The sequence below is a fragment of the Lethenteron reissneri genome, chromosome 14 (assembly GCF_015708825.2).
Source record: "Lethenteron reissneri isolate LAM-NWPU_2019-01 chromosome 14, ASM1570882v1, whole genome shotgun sequence".
NCBI lineage: Eukaryota > Metazoa > Chordata > Hyperoartia > Petromyzontiformes > Petromyzontidae > Lethenteron > Lethenteron reissneri.
The window spans coordinates 10,503,528-10,520,389 of NC_083792.1; the positions used below are offsets into that span (position 1 = coordinate 10,503,528).

At 45.4% G+C, this 16,862-nt stretch overlaps 1 protein-coding gene across 4 annotated transcripts in view; it reads right to left on the reverse strand.

The window, feature by feature from the left end:
- The window catches only part of LOC133342380 (tetratricopeptide repeat protein 7B-like), a 122,749-nt gene that overhangs the window by 96,021 nt on the left and 9,866 nt on the right, over window positions 1-16,862 (reverse strand). For 2 of the 4 annotated variants that reach the window (XM_061551508.1, XM_061551506.1), the window contains exons 5-10: window positions 14,947-15,068; window positions 13,519-13,548; window positions 11,566-11,644; window positions 8,503-8,684; window positions 5,477-5,540; window positions 4,407-4,544 (exon numbers count right to left, since the gene is read on the reverse strand). In XM_061551508.1, the coding sequence (XP_061407492.1) occupies window positions 4,407-4,544; window positions 5,477-5,540; window positions 8,503-8,684; window positions 11,566-11,644; window positions 13,519-13,548; window positions 14,947-15,068 (615 nt within the window). The remainder of the gene's footprint in view (window positions 1-4,406; window positions 4,545-5,476; window positions 5,541-8,502; window positions 8,685-11,565; window positions 11,645-13,518; window positions 13,549-14,946; window positions 15,069-16,862) is intronic. The other 2 variants (XM_061551509.1, XM_061551507.1) reach the window with 1 other exon arrangement.

Genomic DNA, 16,862 nt, shown 5'->3' on the forward strand with positions numbered 1-16,862 from the left:
AACATTCAACACACACACAGTGGGCTTCATAACATTGGTGGGGAGTAGGGGGATTGCAGTGATCAGTGCCCTCAACCACCAGAAACGCGGTGAACTGAATATTTATCCTGTCCACGGCTCACAAGAGTGGTGATATCCGAGTCAATCTTGGCTACCCCCTTCTATACCAAACCCGCATTGCCAATCATGTTTGGGTAAAGTCAAAGCAACCGCCATTGCCGACATGACATGCGGGAAGGCTTCATCCATCAGTGAACTGACAAGGGGATTCAAGTTATTCATATTACTCTTAATGCATTGTGTGGCAATTTTGGTGGCAGAATCTCACACTTTTTTCACTGCACCTTATTTCACACGACTCATTGTTTTTTATTATTATTTGTACCACGCCTCCCATGCAGTACACCCCTCGAGGCACCAAAGCAAATGGGTATTTGAGATAATTACTCAGGATGGAAGTGATTGCAGACGAAATAAAATGTCCAAAAGGAGCACACAATTCATCTACCGTGGCTTCGCTCTGGTGGCTGAATGCCATTGAGGCCATCATGACAACTTATTGGTTTTATCCGATACAATCCTCAATGCTGCTGCACTGTAGCCAACTTCACAATCATTATTCACAATATATTTGGGTTTTTTTCCAACAGGCATTGCCTCTTTGGGTGGCTTCATTAGGTTCAACCAAAGCTAGAGGTTGCGCATTTGCTTGAATACCTGAGTTGATGTGGAGATCAAACCCAAAACACGTTAGCTGTGTAGTGGCCGGGACCTTGCAGTAGTGGGATGGATATTTAAATCTGTGCGGTGTGTCGAGTGTTATCTCCTTACTAGGTCAAGAGAGTTTTTAACCAGGAGCTCCAGTTTCATCTAACATACCAAAAACTGATTCATGGAATCGGTACTGGTAGGACCTCCTGGTTACACCAGCCCACAGGGGATTATTGTGTCCGTCCATCCGTCGTACAGGGAGGGGCTGGGTGGGGAGGGAAGGGCTGGATGGGGAGGGAAGGGTGGGGAGGATGGGGCTGGGTGGGGAAGGGCTGGGTGGGGAAGGGCTGGGTGGGGAGGGGCTGGGTGGGGGGTGGGAGGGGTGGGGCTGGGTGGGGAGGGACTGGTCACCCCGTGGTGCCCTTATAAAACTCAACGTTTAACCTACTCACGCCGACTTGTGCCCAATCTCACAGTCGGGCATATTTGCGGAATACACCACGCCGCCGTTGAGCCTGGCCATTGACCGAGCAACCCAACGTTCCTGCCAGCTCCCTCCGTAGAAATGTATTTAAATAACCCAATGCAGGACCCTTATTAATACACATCTTGTGAATCAGTGAGGCATTCCTGAGTAAAAGGGTATTATGTATCATTATTATTTCCTACTATATAAACAAACGCACGTATAGTTGTATTCACGCGTGCATTAATATACACATAGGTGATGAATTCAGTGGACTGACAGCAATCATGCTGTCGTATTCAAATTGCAGATGTCCCCTTTGTCGGTGAACGTTTGGCCATACATTCGAATTTCTGCCACAGTGTAAAGTGTGCACATAATACAGGGTGGGATTTCACAAAGCAATGCCGCCAAATCCATTAAAGAGCACGCAGAGGTCAGGTGCGGTAATTGTTTCGCACTTTCAAGTTAATCCTTAACACCGTGAAATCCTGCAGCCAATAATAAGCACCGTAATGCCGAAAGTTCAAAATCCACTTGTGCACCAAAGCTTGCATGTATGTACAAAACGTGGTCACGTTATTCAAAAGAGAAAAAAGTAATCCTTACATTAATACACATTTCACTCCGCATATTTTTATGAACACAATGGGCTGAGATGATCATCGTCAACATGAATGATTTACCTACGAGGCCGTGAAGACTAAGAGTCAATTTTCCAAGAAGTACTACCAGGTTAAAAACAGGAATAGCACAAATGCAACAATAAAATAATGACAATGTCCAAGCACAATACTAATGAGAAGGCAAACATAAGTGCATTCAGTTCTAACTCAGGATTCTAGCAACAGTGATTTTCCTTCATGCTCAAATAATTGAGGGCAGGCCATATAGGCCTTCGAAACAAACTTAGAAAATCATTGCATACGTAAATAATAATGAATTAAGAGTTTCTGTAAAGTATATTCAGATGCATAACAATAGGTTTTACCCTTTCTGGCGATAAAACAGCTGTGTCAAGATGTTAAAACACGAAACAGAATCCTTATTCAAGGAATCCTGTCTGCATTAACCACACGTACCTGTGGTGAGCATGCAAAAAAATTGCTGTCTCTGGTGTGGACCAATCAGTTTCAAAGACAACGCACATGTTATCAGAGCATGTTTTTTGTTTGCATGTTCACCACAAGTAGTATGGTTAATGCAGACAGGATTCCTTGAGTAAGGATTCCGTTTGGTGTTTTAACATCTTAACACAACTGTTTTATTGCCAGAAAGGGTAACACCAATTGTTATATTTTAATACTGCCAAGAAAGGTCCCATATTGTCTTCAGATGCATTTGTCACATTTAGACTCCAGACGTAATTCACATTGTATTGTATAGGCAAATACACACTTCTCCATGTACAATTAGTTTGGTCCGTCAGCCTATGGCATCTTCTAGACCAGGGGTCGGCAACCTGCGGCTCTTTAAGGACTGCTGCGTGACGTCATTTATTGACCACCGTCTCGTATGAATGTGCATTGCGGCTCTTGAAATATTGAATTTTTTTCACGACTTCGAAAAAAATGTCTCTTGTTGTTATTTTGTTTGCCGACCCCTGTTCCAGACCAATGCTTTTCAAACAACATTTGTTGAAACAGCGAAACTCTTGACTGGCTTCAACCTCAAGCATCTCGTCCAGTAATCGGGCTTAAACAGAAGTTGACCGCATTAAAGATTGGTCCGGAAAATTCGTAGACTGACGGACGACGAACACATTCTAACATAGCAAAAAATACTTCCCTGTGTATTAAATAATTACCCATGATCCTCTGCCAGAGCTCATACAGTGTGTTTTACAGAAACACACATATGGTGTCTGAATGAAGAAGACTCTAAAAACATATCGAGGACTGACCAATATTAATGTAAGATCACAGTGATATGTTTATATTTTGATGGCATTTCAAGTGTAAGATGCAAAGGAGGATTTGCAAAAAGCAAAGAGGGCCATGTTTCCGATGTAAAGCAGTGTGCAGAGAGAATACAATCCTGGTGGTTGCACATTGAAATCCGCTTTGTGAATTCCGCATTACAGCTGACGACGATGGTGATATTACAACACGGGCATGCTGAGCATTGCGGCTCGCACACACGTTTACAAATCATACGTAAAGTCTCGATGTACTGTATGTATGTTAAACTTTTTTCGCACCTTACGTAGCCAACCGTGCTAATCTGAGGACCGGCGGTCAGTGCTCGGCAAACACACTTGATCTCGTCCACTTGTAAAACAAAAAAAACTCTAAAGCAACAGCATTCCTTTTCATCGTGATAATACAATTATTTTAGGTGAATACCACTTCGCTCCCCTCGTCACGATTTGGTAGGTGAGATTCAATTAAAAAAACTTACTCTTATTTTTATAATAATTTTTTTATAATTAAAATTTATAAAACGCCCTTAAACAATCGTTCTCAGGGCGCTAACAGTGTGGTGAAGGCTCGCTCCCCCCCCCCACCCCAAGTGGCGACACAGGTCACATCAACCCGTTACACGTGTAGGGATTCAAATTGATTCTGAAGCCCAGCACTCACAAGGAGACATTTGTCCAGAAACGTTACAAAAGGTAAACGTGTTTCCAAACACATGCTTTTTAACATATTGCCAGGAAACAAACGCATTCAAAGCAGCCACATGCAAAAGTGACGTGATAAGATGACACGGCCTAAAAGTTAGAGCGCATTCGCCGCTTGATGCAGAGGTTCACGGTTCGAAACCAGCAGGTGTAATCACCTTGATGACACTTCACGCCGTCCCCTACACAGTAGACTTTATAGATCTCCCTGACAACATTCGCAAGAGGAGGCCATTGTGTACCGGTCAAATTCAAACACTACTCTCAAATCATTCAATTGGGATTACACATGGCAATCATCGCCACCTACCGGCAGACTAATGCCCGTTTTGCAGGCTAGGTGCTCAGTAACTTTGTGCCCACAGAGATCGCTACCACTCGGGGAGGGGGGGGGGGGTTGCTCTTTGAAATGTTTTAGATGAGACGCGCGGCGTATCGTCCTCGAGCGCTGTATCAAAAACGAATCACTCTCATGAGGCAGGATGGCACATGAGCAGACACGCCTCAGAAGTCGGGAAAGACCAGGGGATTGAAGAAGAGGAAGACCACGAGTGTAAAAAAAAGAGAAATGGATGATCGATGAATCAATGGGATTGCTACGCTCACCTCGGCCAGCATGTCGTACTGGCCGCGTCGGCCGAGGGCGATGGTGAGCAGGTCGTACACCACCGTGGCGTTCTGCAGACTCAGCACCCGGTCGTTGTTGTGCTCTGGCGTGCGGCTCAGCACCCCGTCGCGATTCGCCTGCCAAAGATCGTCATCAACATCACAATGGGTGTCTCATTCATAATAAAAAATAATGGCCTCTATTTACCCAGGAACACCTCAATGATTCAACACTTTTTCAGGAAGGTCCTACGTATGGATGTTGGGTCAAGTCCATGAATGAGTTTCTTTTGGCAGGAGAAAGGAAATGCGCAGTACACGGAGAAAACACACGCGTATGAGTGGGCAACACAAAATGCTCGGTACAGTTTTTTCCTTGCTGTCAGCTCCTGGTCACCTTGTAGCTAACTCCTGCAACACCTGATATTCCAAATCAGTCTCCCATCCGTGGTCTTTATCCCCACCCGCAATATCAGTGTCAGCACCTTCGACTGTAAATGCGCTATCCACCACAGTGATTCTTATTTGATAATTAAACACCGTGTATGACCCGGGGCAAGTAATTACAGCTCAAATCAGCCATCAAGGGGAAGGTGCTAATATTTATGCAGTGATGGAGACAGTGCTGATGCATCTTAATGTTTGACGACGAGTGATAATGGCACGCAGTACAAGCAAACAGTGCTTTGAGATGTCAGCAAGCAAGCAGGCAAACCAATACTCCTTTTCCACTGTTATACCCAAGCCATGCCAAAACCGGGCCTTCATAGCACGCGTGGTTTTCCACCGGCTATTTGCCGAGCCGAGCCGAAAACTAAACCGTCAAACTCCGGTCTCACAAAATGACATCTGAAGCTGGCTCGGGGGCCAAGTAGCGTCAGGTGTAAGGCGAATAATTTTCATTGAATAAAATGTATTCAGGTTCGCAGCACGGCTCAGGTTATGCGGTGGAAAAACAACCTGGCACCCTCCTCTGCCACGCTTGCTGGCTCGGCAAGGCCCCGGCATGGCTCGGTCGTACGAGGTAAAATGCTCCTGATGAACCCAAGTGACATTCCGGACACCCTTACCATAGACTCGCTGATCAGCAGCAGTAGCAGGGCTTCCTCTGTGTTCTCTTGAGGGCAGAAGAGGCTGGAGAAATTAAGCAGACCTTTTAAGAATCCGTCAGTTTGGTAATTAAGTTGCACACAAACACTGCTCTGAGCTCCTTAACATGTTGCTTATGGGTGGTCAATTTTAAGTCTACGTCCATTGAAGTATAATTGATTTCAAATTCTGACAAGGAAAGCAGAGCTATTTTTTTTACTAGCTCCTACGTAGGGCTTCTCGGTGCTCCGCGCTTCGCCTGTCGCCCCCACTAATGTCCTCTTCTACCCCCCCCCAATGTGCGCCGATATACAACTGACTCTCTTGTATGGAGGGTGTAGGAATATATGCTTACAAAAAAATAAAAAAATAAAAAATTGGGGGGGGGGGGGGGGGGGGGGGGGGGGGCGGTGGTCGACAATTGTTGTAAACCTGTTGGATCAACTTTTTACCCCCACCAACACAATACCAACACGGTCGATAAAGCTGAACTAAGCGGGTTAATTCACGGTGCGTGAGTTTCCCTTCCTCGTTGACCCCGTGACATCATGACCAATTTACAATTTAAGCGCAGCTAAGCCTATGGATTGGTAAAAGCATTACGAGTTCTGGGAATCTATCGGGATTGGTTCAGGCAGGATAGGATGTTTTTAGGGACACGGGCTCTCTAGCCCGGTTTGGTGGCCAGAGTAGATCCAGTATTGTTCTCACTGCTCATGCAAAAAAGGCATAATTGGAAAGCAAATTAATTAAAAAAATGTAAATACACGCAATGGCAGAGCTAGGATTTTCAGGTAGGGGGGGGCAACCCCTCCAGCAATGAAAAATTATAGTTGTTAGTAAGTAAGGACTTGTCCCTTGCTTTTTATTCGACGCGTGTGCGGCGATGGCGCAGCCATCGATCGAGGGTTGAATTCGAACTGTTTGTGATCGGCATCGCGCTCGCTGAAGGTGAATGTCTTCAGGGGAAGTCGTGTACTGTAGACGCAACTGCGTGCGCAATTCTGTAAGTTATTTATAACTGCTTTGCCGTTACTTATTGGCAATTATGGACTCAGACTATTGTCCTATCATCTTCTAAAGTCCCTGGCACATCATAATATGCTACACAGTGGCAGTGGGGGTCGTAAGATGCCGACTTATTACTAATAAACCCAAATGATGCAATCGAAATTAGGGATTTCGAGCGGATCATTGGGGGGGGGGGGGGGCACGTGCCACCCCACCCCCCCCCCCCCACCACTGGCTCTGCCAGTGGAAACACGGGAAACTCAGCACACGTCCAATGTGACGCGGCGACGAATGATGACACAGTTGACATCAATTCCATGAAATCCTGCTTTTAAAACACGTCGCGACTCATGTGTGCAAAAGATTTAAATGATAAGCAAATTGTATGCAATGTATTTAGCGTAACAATTGAAGTGTACGTCGACACACGACTTATTTAAATACGTGGTAAGACGAAACTCGAGTCGGCGGCTGCAAGTTCAGATAAAAATGCAAAAGACGCGTCAGCCAGTATAAAAATGTCCCACTGTGGAAGGACCAACAAACACCCGAAGGGCATGTCATTTATTCATAATACACGCAAATAGCCAACAACGACGTTAAAGGCAGCTGCCAAGGCTGATTGCACTTTAACTACTTGAACGGGCATTACATTACGGACATAATGGCTGTTTAAGCCACAGGCTAACCCAATGGTGCTCAACTGTTGGTCTTGGGTCCCGATGCAGAGGGTCTTTCCAAGTAGAGCCAATTTCTTCCATTCATATTTCAAGCAAAGTAAACACACTCCATTCATGGGCAGGCTGAAAACGTGGCCGTCGTACGGAGATTACCCGAAGGAGGTTACGCCGCACACGTCACGCGTGTTGAAACTGGCGGACCTGAAGGACGCGGTGAGTTTGACCCGGCAGTCAACACACCGAAGGCTGCCAGTCTATCCCATTCAGTGCCTACCCAACCCTCACGGCCACCCCGCCCACCTGTGCTCATTCCATTTCAAAGACTGCCAATTAAAATGTGCTAAATCCTTTGCCCTTCATAACTGCTTCACGTATCTATTACTTCATCTTCATTATCGTTATGAACGATGATCAAGCCACTGCTGGATGAAGGCTTGCCCCAAGCCGTCGTCATCTCTCGCGTACAATCCACCTGGCACCAGCGCACGAGCCAAAATCATCGCTCCATCTCCACTGTGGATGTGCTCTCGGGCGAGTTCCCTCCTGTGGCTGCTACTCCTGTTTGTGGCGACAGGGCATTATCCTTCTTGTGACGTGTCCTGCCCAAACCCATTTTTACTTTTACAAACAGTCAATATGCCTTGACCCTGTGCAGGTTGTGGGGGTTACTTAGCCCTCCTTCACCATGCCGATTCCAGAATGAGCCTGAACTAATCATCGTCACCATCGTCACCATCGTCACCATCGTCACCATCGTCGTCATCGTCACCATCGTCACCATCGTCACCATCGTCACCATCGTCACCATCGTCACCATCGTCACCATCGTCACCATCGTCACCATCGTCACCATCGTCTTTATCTATGCACTACCTCGCGAGGCACCATTACTCAGCTGATGGGAAATGTTTAAAAGGGGGACACAGTTGCAGCGCCCTGGCTCAATAAAATTTAGGGGTGACGGCAAAGCCTGCAGTGTGCCCATGTTTAAGGAGGGGGCAGGGCATGCAAAAACTCAGGGGGGGGGGGGGGGGGATGGGAGCACGCTACAGTCATTGCTAAGCAAACTTTAAACAAATACTGAACGATAAACAGAACGAAACACACAATCGCCTGCTTTTGTCTATCATGCATTCTGCTCGATCTCTCCTCACCTGCGTAGCAACAGTTTGACTTGACTTTATAAGGGGGTTTGAGCCTTTAGCAGCGGGGATGGGGGGGGTGGGTGTCTCAGCCCCCTCAAAAGGCCCCCCCATTCCTCAGGTGACAGCTGCGCGCTCGAGCACCGCTGCGCACGCCTCAACGCCGCCACTCACTTGTCGCCCGCGTAGGTGCGGGGCCCACGACTCGGCGAGTAGGCCTTGGCGAGCGGCGCCCGCGGCGGCTGCAGGGGGTCGGCCGTGCCGTGCGGGGTCTGCGGGGGGTCCTGCAAGGGGTTCCAGTAGCTCTGCTCGCACATGCCCCGCAGCAGGATCTCCGCCAGTTGCCGCGCGATCGTCTTCGCCACCGCGACGACGGCGTGGTGGGGGGAGGGGGGGCGGAACGGAGGGGGGAGGAGGACACGGCGCGAAACGGAGTGGATTTATTGCACGTGTAGCCCCCCCCCCCCTCCCTTCACTCAGTGTGCGTTTTGCTGTTAATTGGAATCATCGCTTTAGATTAACAAGGCACATTCAGCCAAAAAAAGTCATATATTCTTAAGCGTATTTTTATGCGGGAAGCGATATATTATTCACTTATCATTCCCAGCTCCAAATTGCTGAAATAAGGAATTTGAACAATTGAGACATCCACGGGGCCATTCATTGAGTACGTACGCATGGAGGGGAGAGGGGGAGTTAACCCAAATGCGTACGCTTGCGTATGGGGGGGGTCTACTGACAATGTACGCATAGGAAACGGGGGGGGGGGGGTGAAGCCTCGATAATAATTTATCTACATTGGCCTTCAAATGAGTTAGATAGTCCGGCGGTGGACTATCTGTTTGCTTCAACACGTCAATATTATTAATCCCTGATCGTTTCTGCGTGAATTAAATATCGGCCATTCTATAGGATTCGGGGGAGGGTGCGTCAAGCGAACGTACGCAGGTGGGGGGGGGGGGGGGTGTAAAAAGTACGCTTGCGTACAGGGAGGAGTCAAGTTTTCACAGATTTTTGCGTATTAACTAAATGGATGGCCCCTTATATTATTTTAGATAGGAAACTACTTAATTCGCTTGTGTCGTCCACATAAGCGAATTAAGTCCATCTTAACGGGGGGGTGTGTTATTCGCTGGACATCTACAGATACAACCCCTTTGTCGATCCACTCCTGGATGACGAGACTCTACCCACGCTGTGTGGGCACGTGGAGATTGTGTGTGACCGCACTTTGCCACACTGGTCAGCGTGGGCTGGTTGCAGGCGGGGGGGGCAGACCTGGAAGCGTGGAAGTGCGGTGCATTAGTGGATTTTACTGCACTGCCCTCTGCTGCTCACCGCATAGCGTTGCAGTCCCTACGACAACCTTTTTATGCGCACGGGTGAGTTTTGAGTTTGTTCCATTTGTTACAGGGATGGTCCCGATCATAGCCAGTCGCCCGGTTATTTTAACAGGAGAGATCCGTGGTGCGCGAGCGCATCAGCAAAAAATAAAGAAAAAAACATAAATATCGCAGAGAACAAGCACAGGGCCCTGAAGGAATATTGCAGAACTAATGAGGTAAGCACCCACCCAAGCACTGACCCAGGCTCAACGCTGCTTAGCTTGTGAGCTCACGGGATCGATATATACAGCGCTCAATTGCAACTGCCTCTCAAGACGCTATAAAATATACGACGTGTGTCAATCGAGGACATTTTTCATATTTTACTTATTTATTTTGCGACGTGACAGGCGGAAGTCTTGAGATAAGAATGGCTACTGAAACGACAACAAAGGCTTTAAAACGCATGCATAAAGAGAGTCACATGCAGAAGAGAAGAGGGGTAAAAGGTCTCGAGCCTGGAGTCGAACAGGCGAAGGATAGCGGTCTCATCGGCGTGAGGCGCGTTGCAGGGTCAGAGAGCAGCTGGTCAGTGGGCGGGAAAGCAAAGTGCAGTCGACAGCCTCAACATTCAGTTTCAAACATGCAGCATGTTTAACGCGATGGAGTAATCCGGTTATCGTGCTTTTCACTGAGCACGCTAGGATTATGTCAATCCTGGCCCCAGGTGCCGCGCGTTGGCACGGCACAGTGATGTTAGATATCACGATACCGTCACACGTCGGAAAGTGGAGAAACATTCTCATTTTATTAAGCCCAGACCCCTACACGGCACAGCTGGATTTTAAGAACGTACGACCATGAACAATGCAATATTAGTCCCTTTTTGTTGCTTTAAATTTAGAAAAGGACAAATGTAAAAACTATCATTTTTGTTAAGATTATTCCTTAAAACCGTGCGGTAATTTTTGCTTCAATTTACATGGAGAGAAATAATCTGACGGCTTGGGGGGAATTTTGGATGAAATTCACCACGCTGATACGAATTGTTTCGCAAAAGTGGTCGAATGCACTCCGATGAATTTGATAAGTGACAAAATATTTGGACAAGCTTAGGCATCCTTGCTGACACCCCCCCCCAAACCCCACTGCTTCCCTATAATGTGTTTAACAGATGAAAAGTGCAGTTTGTAGTAATTTGTGGTGCAGGGAATTATAACGTTATTTTTAAGCAACAAGTCAATTACTGAACACTGCTAGCAAGTGATTCGCAGCGATAGGCCAACATTTGTCCGTGGCCGAAGAAAACAAGCTAATCGGATAGGCTCATGCTGCTGAATAAACACTTGAGCTTGGCAGTTCAGGCCCTCTGAAAGGGTGGGGGGGTGCAGGATGTGGCTTAGATACTGTGCAGGATAAAAGTAAAATGTAAAAAAAAAACAGCGCCACTTTTCGGTGTCAAAGCTCACACATACACAACGCGAAACAAATGCAGAACATAAAACACACACATACACAGCATGAAACCAATGCCTAACAGAAATAAACACCAATAAACACCATTAAACAAATGGCTAACACAAAATACACACACATACACAGCATCAAACAAAGGACTAAAAAAGCACAAAAAATTGAACAAATCGCGAACACAAAACCAACACACACACACAACATGAAACAAATGGCTAACACAAAATACAAAACACACACATGGCACAACGTGAAACGTGCCTTAGAAACACCGCGTTGACTAGGGGCATGCACATGTGGCACTGGAGCTTGGATGGAGGGGGATGCAGACACCTGTGGCCTTGATTGGGGAGGATGCCATTCCAAAAAGGTTGAGAAGCGTGGGCCAAGCTGAATTTTACAAGAGAGCTGCGAGCCTGGCAATCGAGCGGTCCCATACCATTCGCAGGTTCTGCGTGGTCCGTGTCTCCACAGCTCTGAGGATTTCACGGAATCTGCCAACTCCTCGGGTGAGATTTCTAAAAAAAAGAAAAGAACCCATGCAAAAATAAACGTACAATGAGCAATGAGCACACGTCAACATAATGAAATACCGATGCCAAAAAAAAGAGGCACACAGTGTGCTGTGTTTATACATATCTGGCTGACATCTGCATTTTCGTGGAAAATGACAGATCGTTTACTCAACCACCTGTGAAGCCTTCACCGGGGGAAACATTGGGCGAGGATTTGTTTACCGTATTTGTGCACATCGCTGTGGATCGTCTTAACAGTGCAGTACGACTGCAAATTGTTACTTAAGGGTGAAATAATGAACACACGATGTACATGTACAGCCTCTGATCAATCCACTGGTGGATAAGAGCTTCCCAAACACCGTGCAGGTAATGTCACCATACTTCACCGCGCCAACCAGTGAAGGTGGGGAGTACAGATGTGGGGGCATAATACAGTGCTATGAATGTTGCTGCACTGCAGCGAAATTCATAGCACACACCACGTGAATAGTTTACGTTAATCGGTTGGAATAAATACGTCACCAGGTATTGATGCAGAGGAGTTTAATATTGCAAGGCTGGATATGTGTATGAGGTTTGCGAGCTGGATTAAGACGATGTCAAACACTGCGACAGGAAGCCGCTGAAATGGATTCCTCCATTGAGCAAACGCGTTAAGTTATGCTGAGCCAGATTCACATCTCGGCAAAAACGGACAAACGCATCGTCTTCGGACTTTGCTCCATTTTTGTCGATTGGAGACAAACATTGGGCAAAAGGTTCAATCACCTACATGTGAATGTGAATCGTGCCCAACGTCAAAATCTGGAAAAGCAAATTAATCAGCACGTTCAAATTGTTTTGAACTCTCAAAAAAGATCAAACAATGCAATCAGGGCTTAATTTCTTACTCTATATTTGCCAGCTGCTAGGCTGGCCTGGATTAGGGATTATTGGGATGAGGCACTACCACAAGTAGACAAGGTACACTTATCCATAATATTGCTATATTATTGTAGACTATAATCCAATAAAATCCTATTACCAATCATAAGAGATAGATGTGGCATGCCAAAATATTTCTGAGAACAACATTCAAGACTGTTCCCGGATGAAATTAAGCACTGCATGTAATGAACTTCAAAGAAAACAAACCCACAAATACAGTAAACCAATCAAACATAAAATCAGGCCCATGCAAAGGAAGTAGACATTTGTTTCACACGACTGATTTATAATCAAGAAGGAATGCACAAATAATCGTATTAGGACCAGAAATAACATGAACATATTTAAAACAAACAAACCAAAACTGATTTTACAAAGTAAATGTATCTGGTGATTTTTCTCACATGAGGAGATAATGTCATAGAAATTCAAAGCTTGTTTTGATCATTGAACTTCAATATCCAATATCCGAGCCAGGTGAAAATCCATTGAGATGCATTACCATTTTTAAACGATCAACTGAGGAAATACATACTCGGGGCTTATTGTAAATGTTGTCGCAACTTTGTAGCAGGCAATGCTAGATATTGGAATTGGGCTTTTTTTAATATGCTGGCAGCCAATAATCGCTCCCAATTTTAAAAACTGTTAAACTTTATTATATGGCACCATGCACTCAGGTTATTTCTGAACCCACGGGATTCAATCCATAAATCAAAGTGTCAAGGAAAAATCATTTAAGCCTTAACGCAAAAATCACACAAAGGAGACTCACATTTTCATCAATCACATGAACACCCAAACAGAAGCACCGACAGATACTAGATTTGAGATAATAATTTTCAAAAATGCTCAACAACAACAAAAATACAAATTTATTCCATTCCAAAGCAGGATAGGTCGAGTATCCTTGCTCTAGGTATCTGCGATTGGCGCATTGCACATACGCTATCTCAGACTTGTCCCACTGTGAAGTCCTGCAATTACAAACAAAAGCCAAGCATCCACGCACAGCACACATGTCGGTGACGCGGTAGGCAGGCAAGTGTTAAAAAAATACACGTTAACATGCGAGCAGCAGGAGTCGTTTCTCATGGGCAGTATCGCGCAGAAACGGCCTCGCCTCAGAATGAGGCTGTATATGATGGCTGACAGCAACGCATTCGTCATGATGATGAGGCCTCCAAAGATGACGTTGGTAATGAATGGCTCTGACAGATACAAATATATAGGACAGACTGGATAGGCCACGGGGCCTTTCCATGGGTGTTCAGTCTCATAACTCTTAACGGCAAACCCAAACAACCAAAAATGGAAATGCTTACTAATAACAATAATCACTTGGAACTCTTTATCAACAAACTGCCATGTTGGTTATGGGAGTTGTTTCACCATACTTCACAAAGCTGGTCTGTGCAAGTTGGTGAAGGGGTGGACAGGACCACTTCAGATATTACCTACCACTGTGGCTTGGAATCGAACGCAGGAGACCAGGTTTATCATGCAGCGCACTAACCAAAGCATCACTGCTCCACGCACAATCCCCTCCCATTAGAATGCATTCTTATCATAAGCCACTAAATTAATTCCGAAATATGGATATTTCTATTTGAAGCATATTGCTCTTTGTACGTAAAACAATATTGTGACTGTTTTACAAATACGAATCATACCGTCAAGTTCAGTTTTTTGATTATCTTTTTTAAGAGTATGAAAATAAGTGTTTTTGAGATAATAACTCTTCATCCTAATAATACAAAAAATTGCATATATTGTTCTGCTTTTATATGCTACACGTTGTTCCTGCAATTCATTAAATTTCTGCATTTTGAATTTTTGTGCACTCCGTAACCTGTTTCACTGTTTCATTTCAGTAAAAAAAAATTGATGTCTGTATTTTAACCCAGGTCTCCCTTGAAAAATGGCCTTCTGGTCTCAATGGGCTACAATTTGGTTGCAGGTAAAATAAAATGTGGACATTTAAAAATGCATTTTCCAAACAACAGAAATCAATGATCGTCCATTCAGACAAATCCATGTGCAGGTCATACACTCGGTGGTATGCTGCTCTCGTGTCTTGGATCTGTTGGCTGTACTATGTTGCTCTCTGCTTATTGTTACCCGTAACACCTTTTGTTAAATGCTGCTACCATAAAAACCCCTAAAAATAACCTCTTTTTTTAAATGATGGAAATCAAGATGAAGATGACACTGCTGATGTCAACAAACGGATATTGAGAAGAGCTTGAATTATTGCATATGCTTCAGACAGCCGGAGATCATGCGCCCGAAGGCGGTGATAACGGGGTCACGATGAAATGGCGATAAGATACTGGGCGAGGCGTTGGCGGGCCAAGCTGACCGCGCGGACGTACCCGTTGCGGATGCTGAGCACGTGCGCGCTCTGCAGGCCGACCTCCAGGAAGTAGCCCATCTCCTGCTCCGGAGCCGACATACACGGCGGCTTTGGGCTGCGATTCTGCGCGTTTGTAATCGCCTGTGGACAACAATCGTTACAATCCCACCCACAAAGCAGCGCTGCCATCCATGCTCAATTTTACCTAAAAAAAATAAACAATTTTTGTATTTTACCAGGTAAGGCCCACTAAGCTATTTTGTTCTTTTTCTGAAGCGACCTGGCCTATCGTGTGGAAATTTATAGGAGTCAAATACTGTGAACGAATGTTGATTCTAAATGTGGAAAATCCATACAACCACGGAGAGAACATGCAAACTCCAACAATATACAGACCTCCTGTATACCAGACGAGGTCTTTTTCTCCAAAATGTTATCCCGATTATGCTCTCGGTGGTCATGTCATGGAAACATGTAACCATCTAGATTTTACCCAGGGCAGTGCAACTCCTCCGTGTGAAAGAACGGCTAACCCTTAAATTAAATTTTCATCCATGAATAATTATATGCTGATGAAACCACATTTTTTTAAGATGTTAAAGATTCATAGCAGAGTAATACTCGAACCTATGATGTCACAAGCTCTGAAGCGGTATGTGCATATTAAGGTGCAACAGTGTTTTAAACTCGCAGCAGATGGCATTGGCGAGCATGTTAATTGAGTGACATTATAAATATATAACTGAAATTGTGATAAAAAAGAAAAAACTTACAAATGTGAAAACAACTCAACCATTTCATTACAAAATGGGCCAGGTACGCTTTTAGCAAAATCACGCAATGTCATGTAAGTGTGCAATGCAATGCGCAAAAAAACCCCACGGAGTTATGCCGAGAGTGTTGGCCGCCTGCCACTAACCGGTGGCATTCCACAGATAACAAACTTTACGCGGAGACAAAAGACGCAAGGAAACATGCAATGTCTGAACATTTTTGACGTTTTTAACTCCCGCCATCTGCATGGCGGCAGTTTTCCCACAAATGCGCACGTCCGTGCATTTGTGTGTACCGCGATGTCAGCCAGCATTACCGGCGAAATAACATTTAGGAAAAACGAGTTTAATTTTACAACGGCTCTATCCAAAGGCACGGAGTAATAACGTAAATGTCATAAATTATTACAGCGGGGATCATAAATGGACATTACAATATGAATAAGATTTTAATAATTAAAAACACATTCTAATGGCTAGCCGCGATGAAATATGTTTTATTAACTATGTGGTAAATCATCAACCACTTTCTTGACATGCGTAGCTGTTGCTTAACAGCTGTCGTCATGAGCAGGAGGGGGGTCACCCCCAGGGTGCACGCAAGACACATGTGGCTAAGAGACACCCGCAACATTTTGCCCCCCCGAGTCAAAGTTAAACGTACTCAGAGTTTGTCAGTCCTAAATATAGCGTGGCAATAACCATCATGATAGCAGTAGATTCTGCAACCAATAACCACCGGATTCCATGCACTAGTCGGATACGCCCCAACTTACGTGTGTGTGTGTGTGCGCCCCTACATAGAGATGTGAGCTAGACATTCATTTACTCTCACAGAGATCTGTTAGCTACAGTGACCTCCGCTCACTCTCATAGATGTTAGCTACAGCGATCTCCACTCACTCTCATCGCTGAAGTGACTTCATATCAGAGGTCGCAAACGGGTTTTGATTCCTTACCCGTACCCGTACCCGGCCGCACCAGGGTCGCAAAGGGGTACCCGTACCCGTACCCGGCTGAGTACGGGTAGGGTACGGGTATCGGGTACCTGATTGCAACCTCTGGGATGAAGCCATGTTGCAGGCGCGGGTGGGTTGATTCTAGAAACTTGAATTGTGAGAAGAGACAAGACGTTGGGAAATGAGTGACAAACAGTTACTCA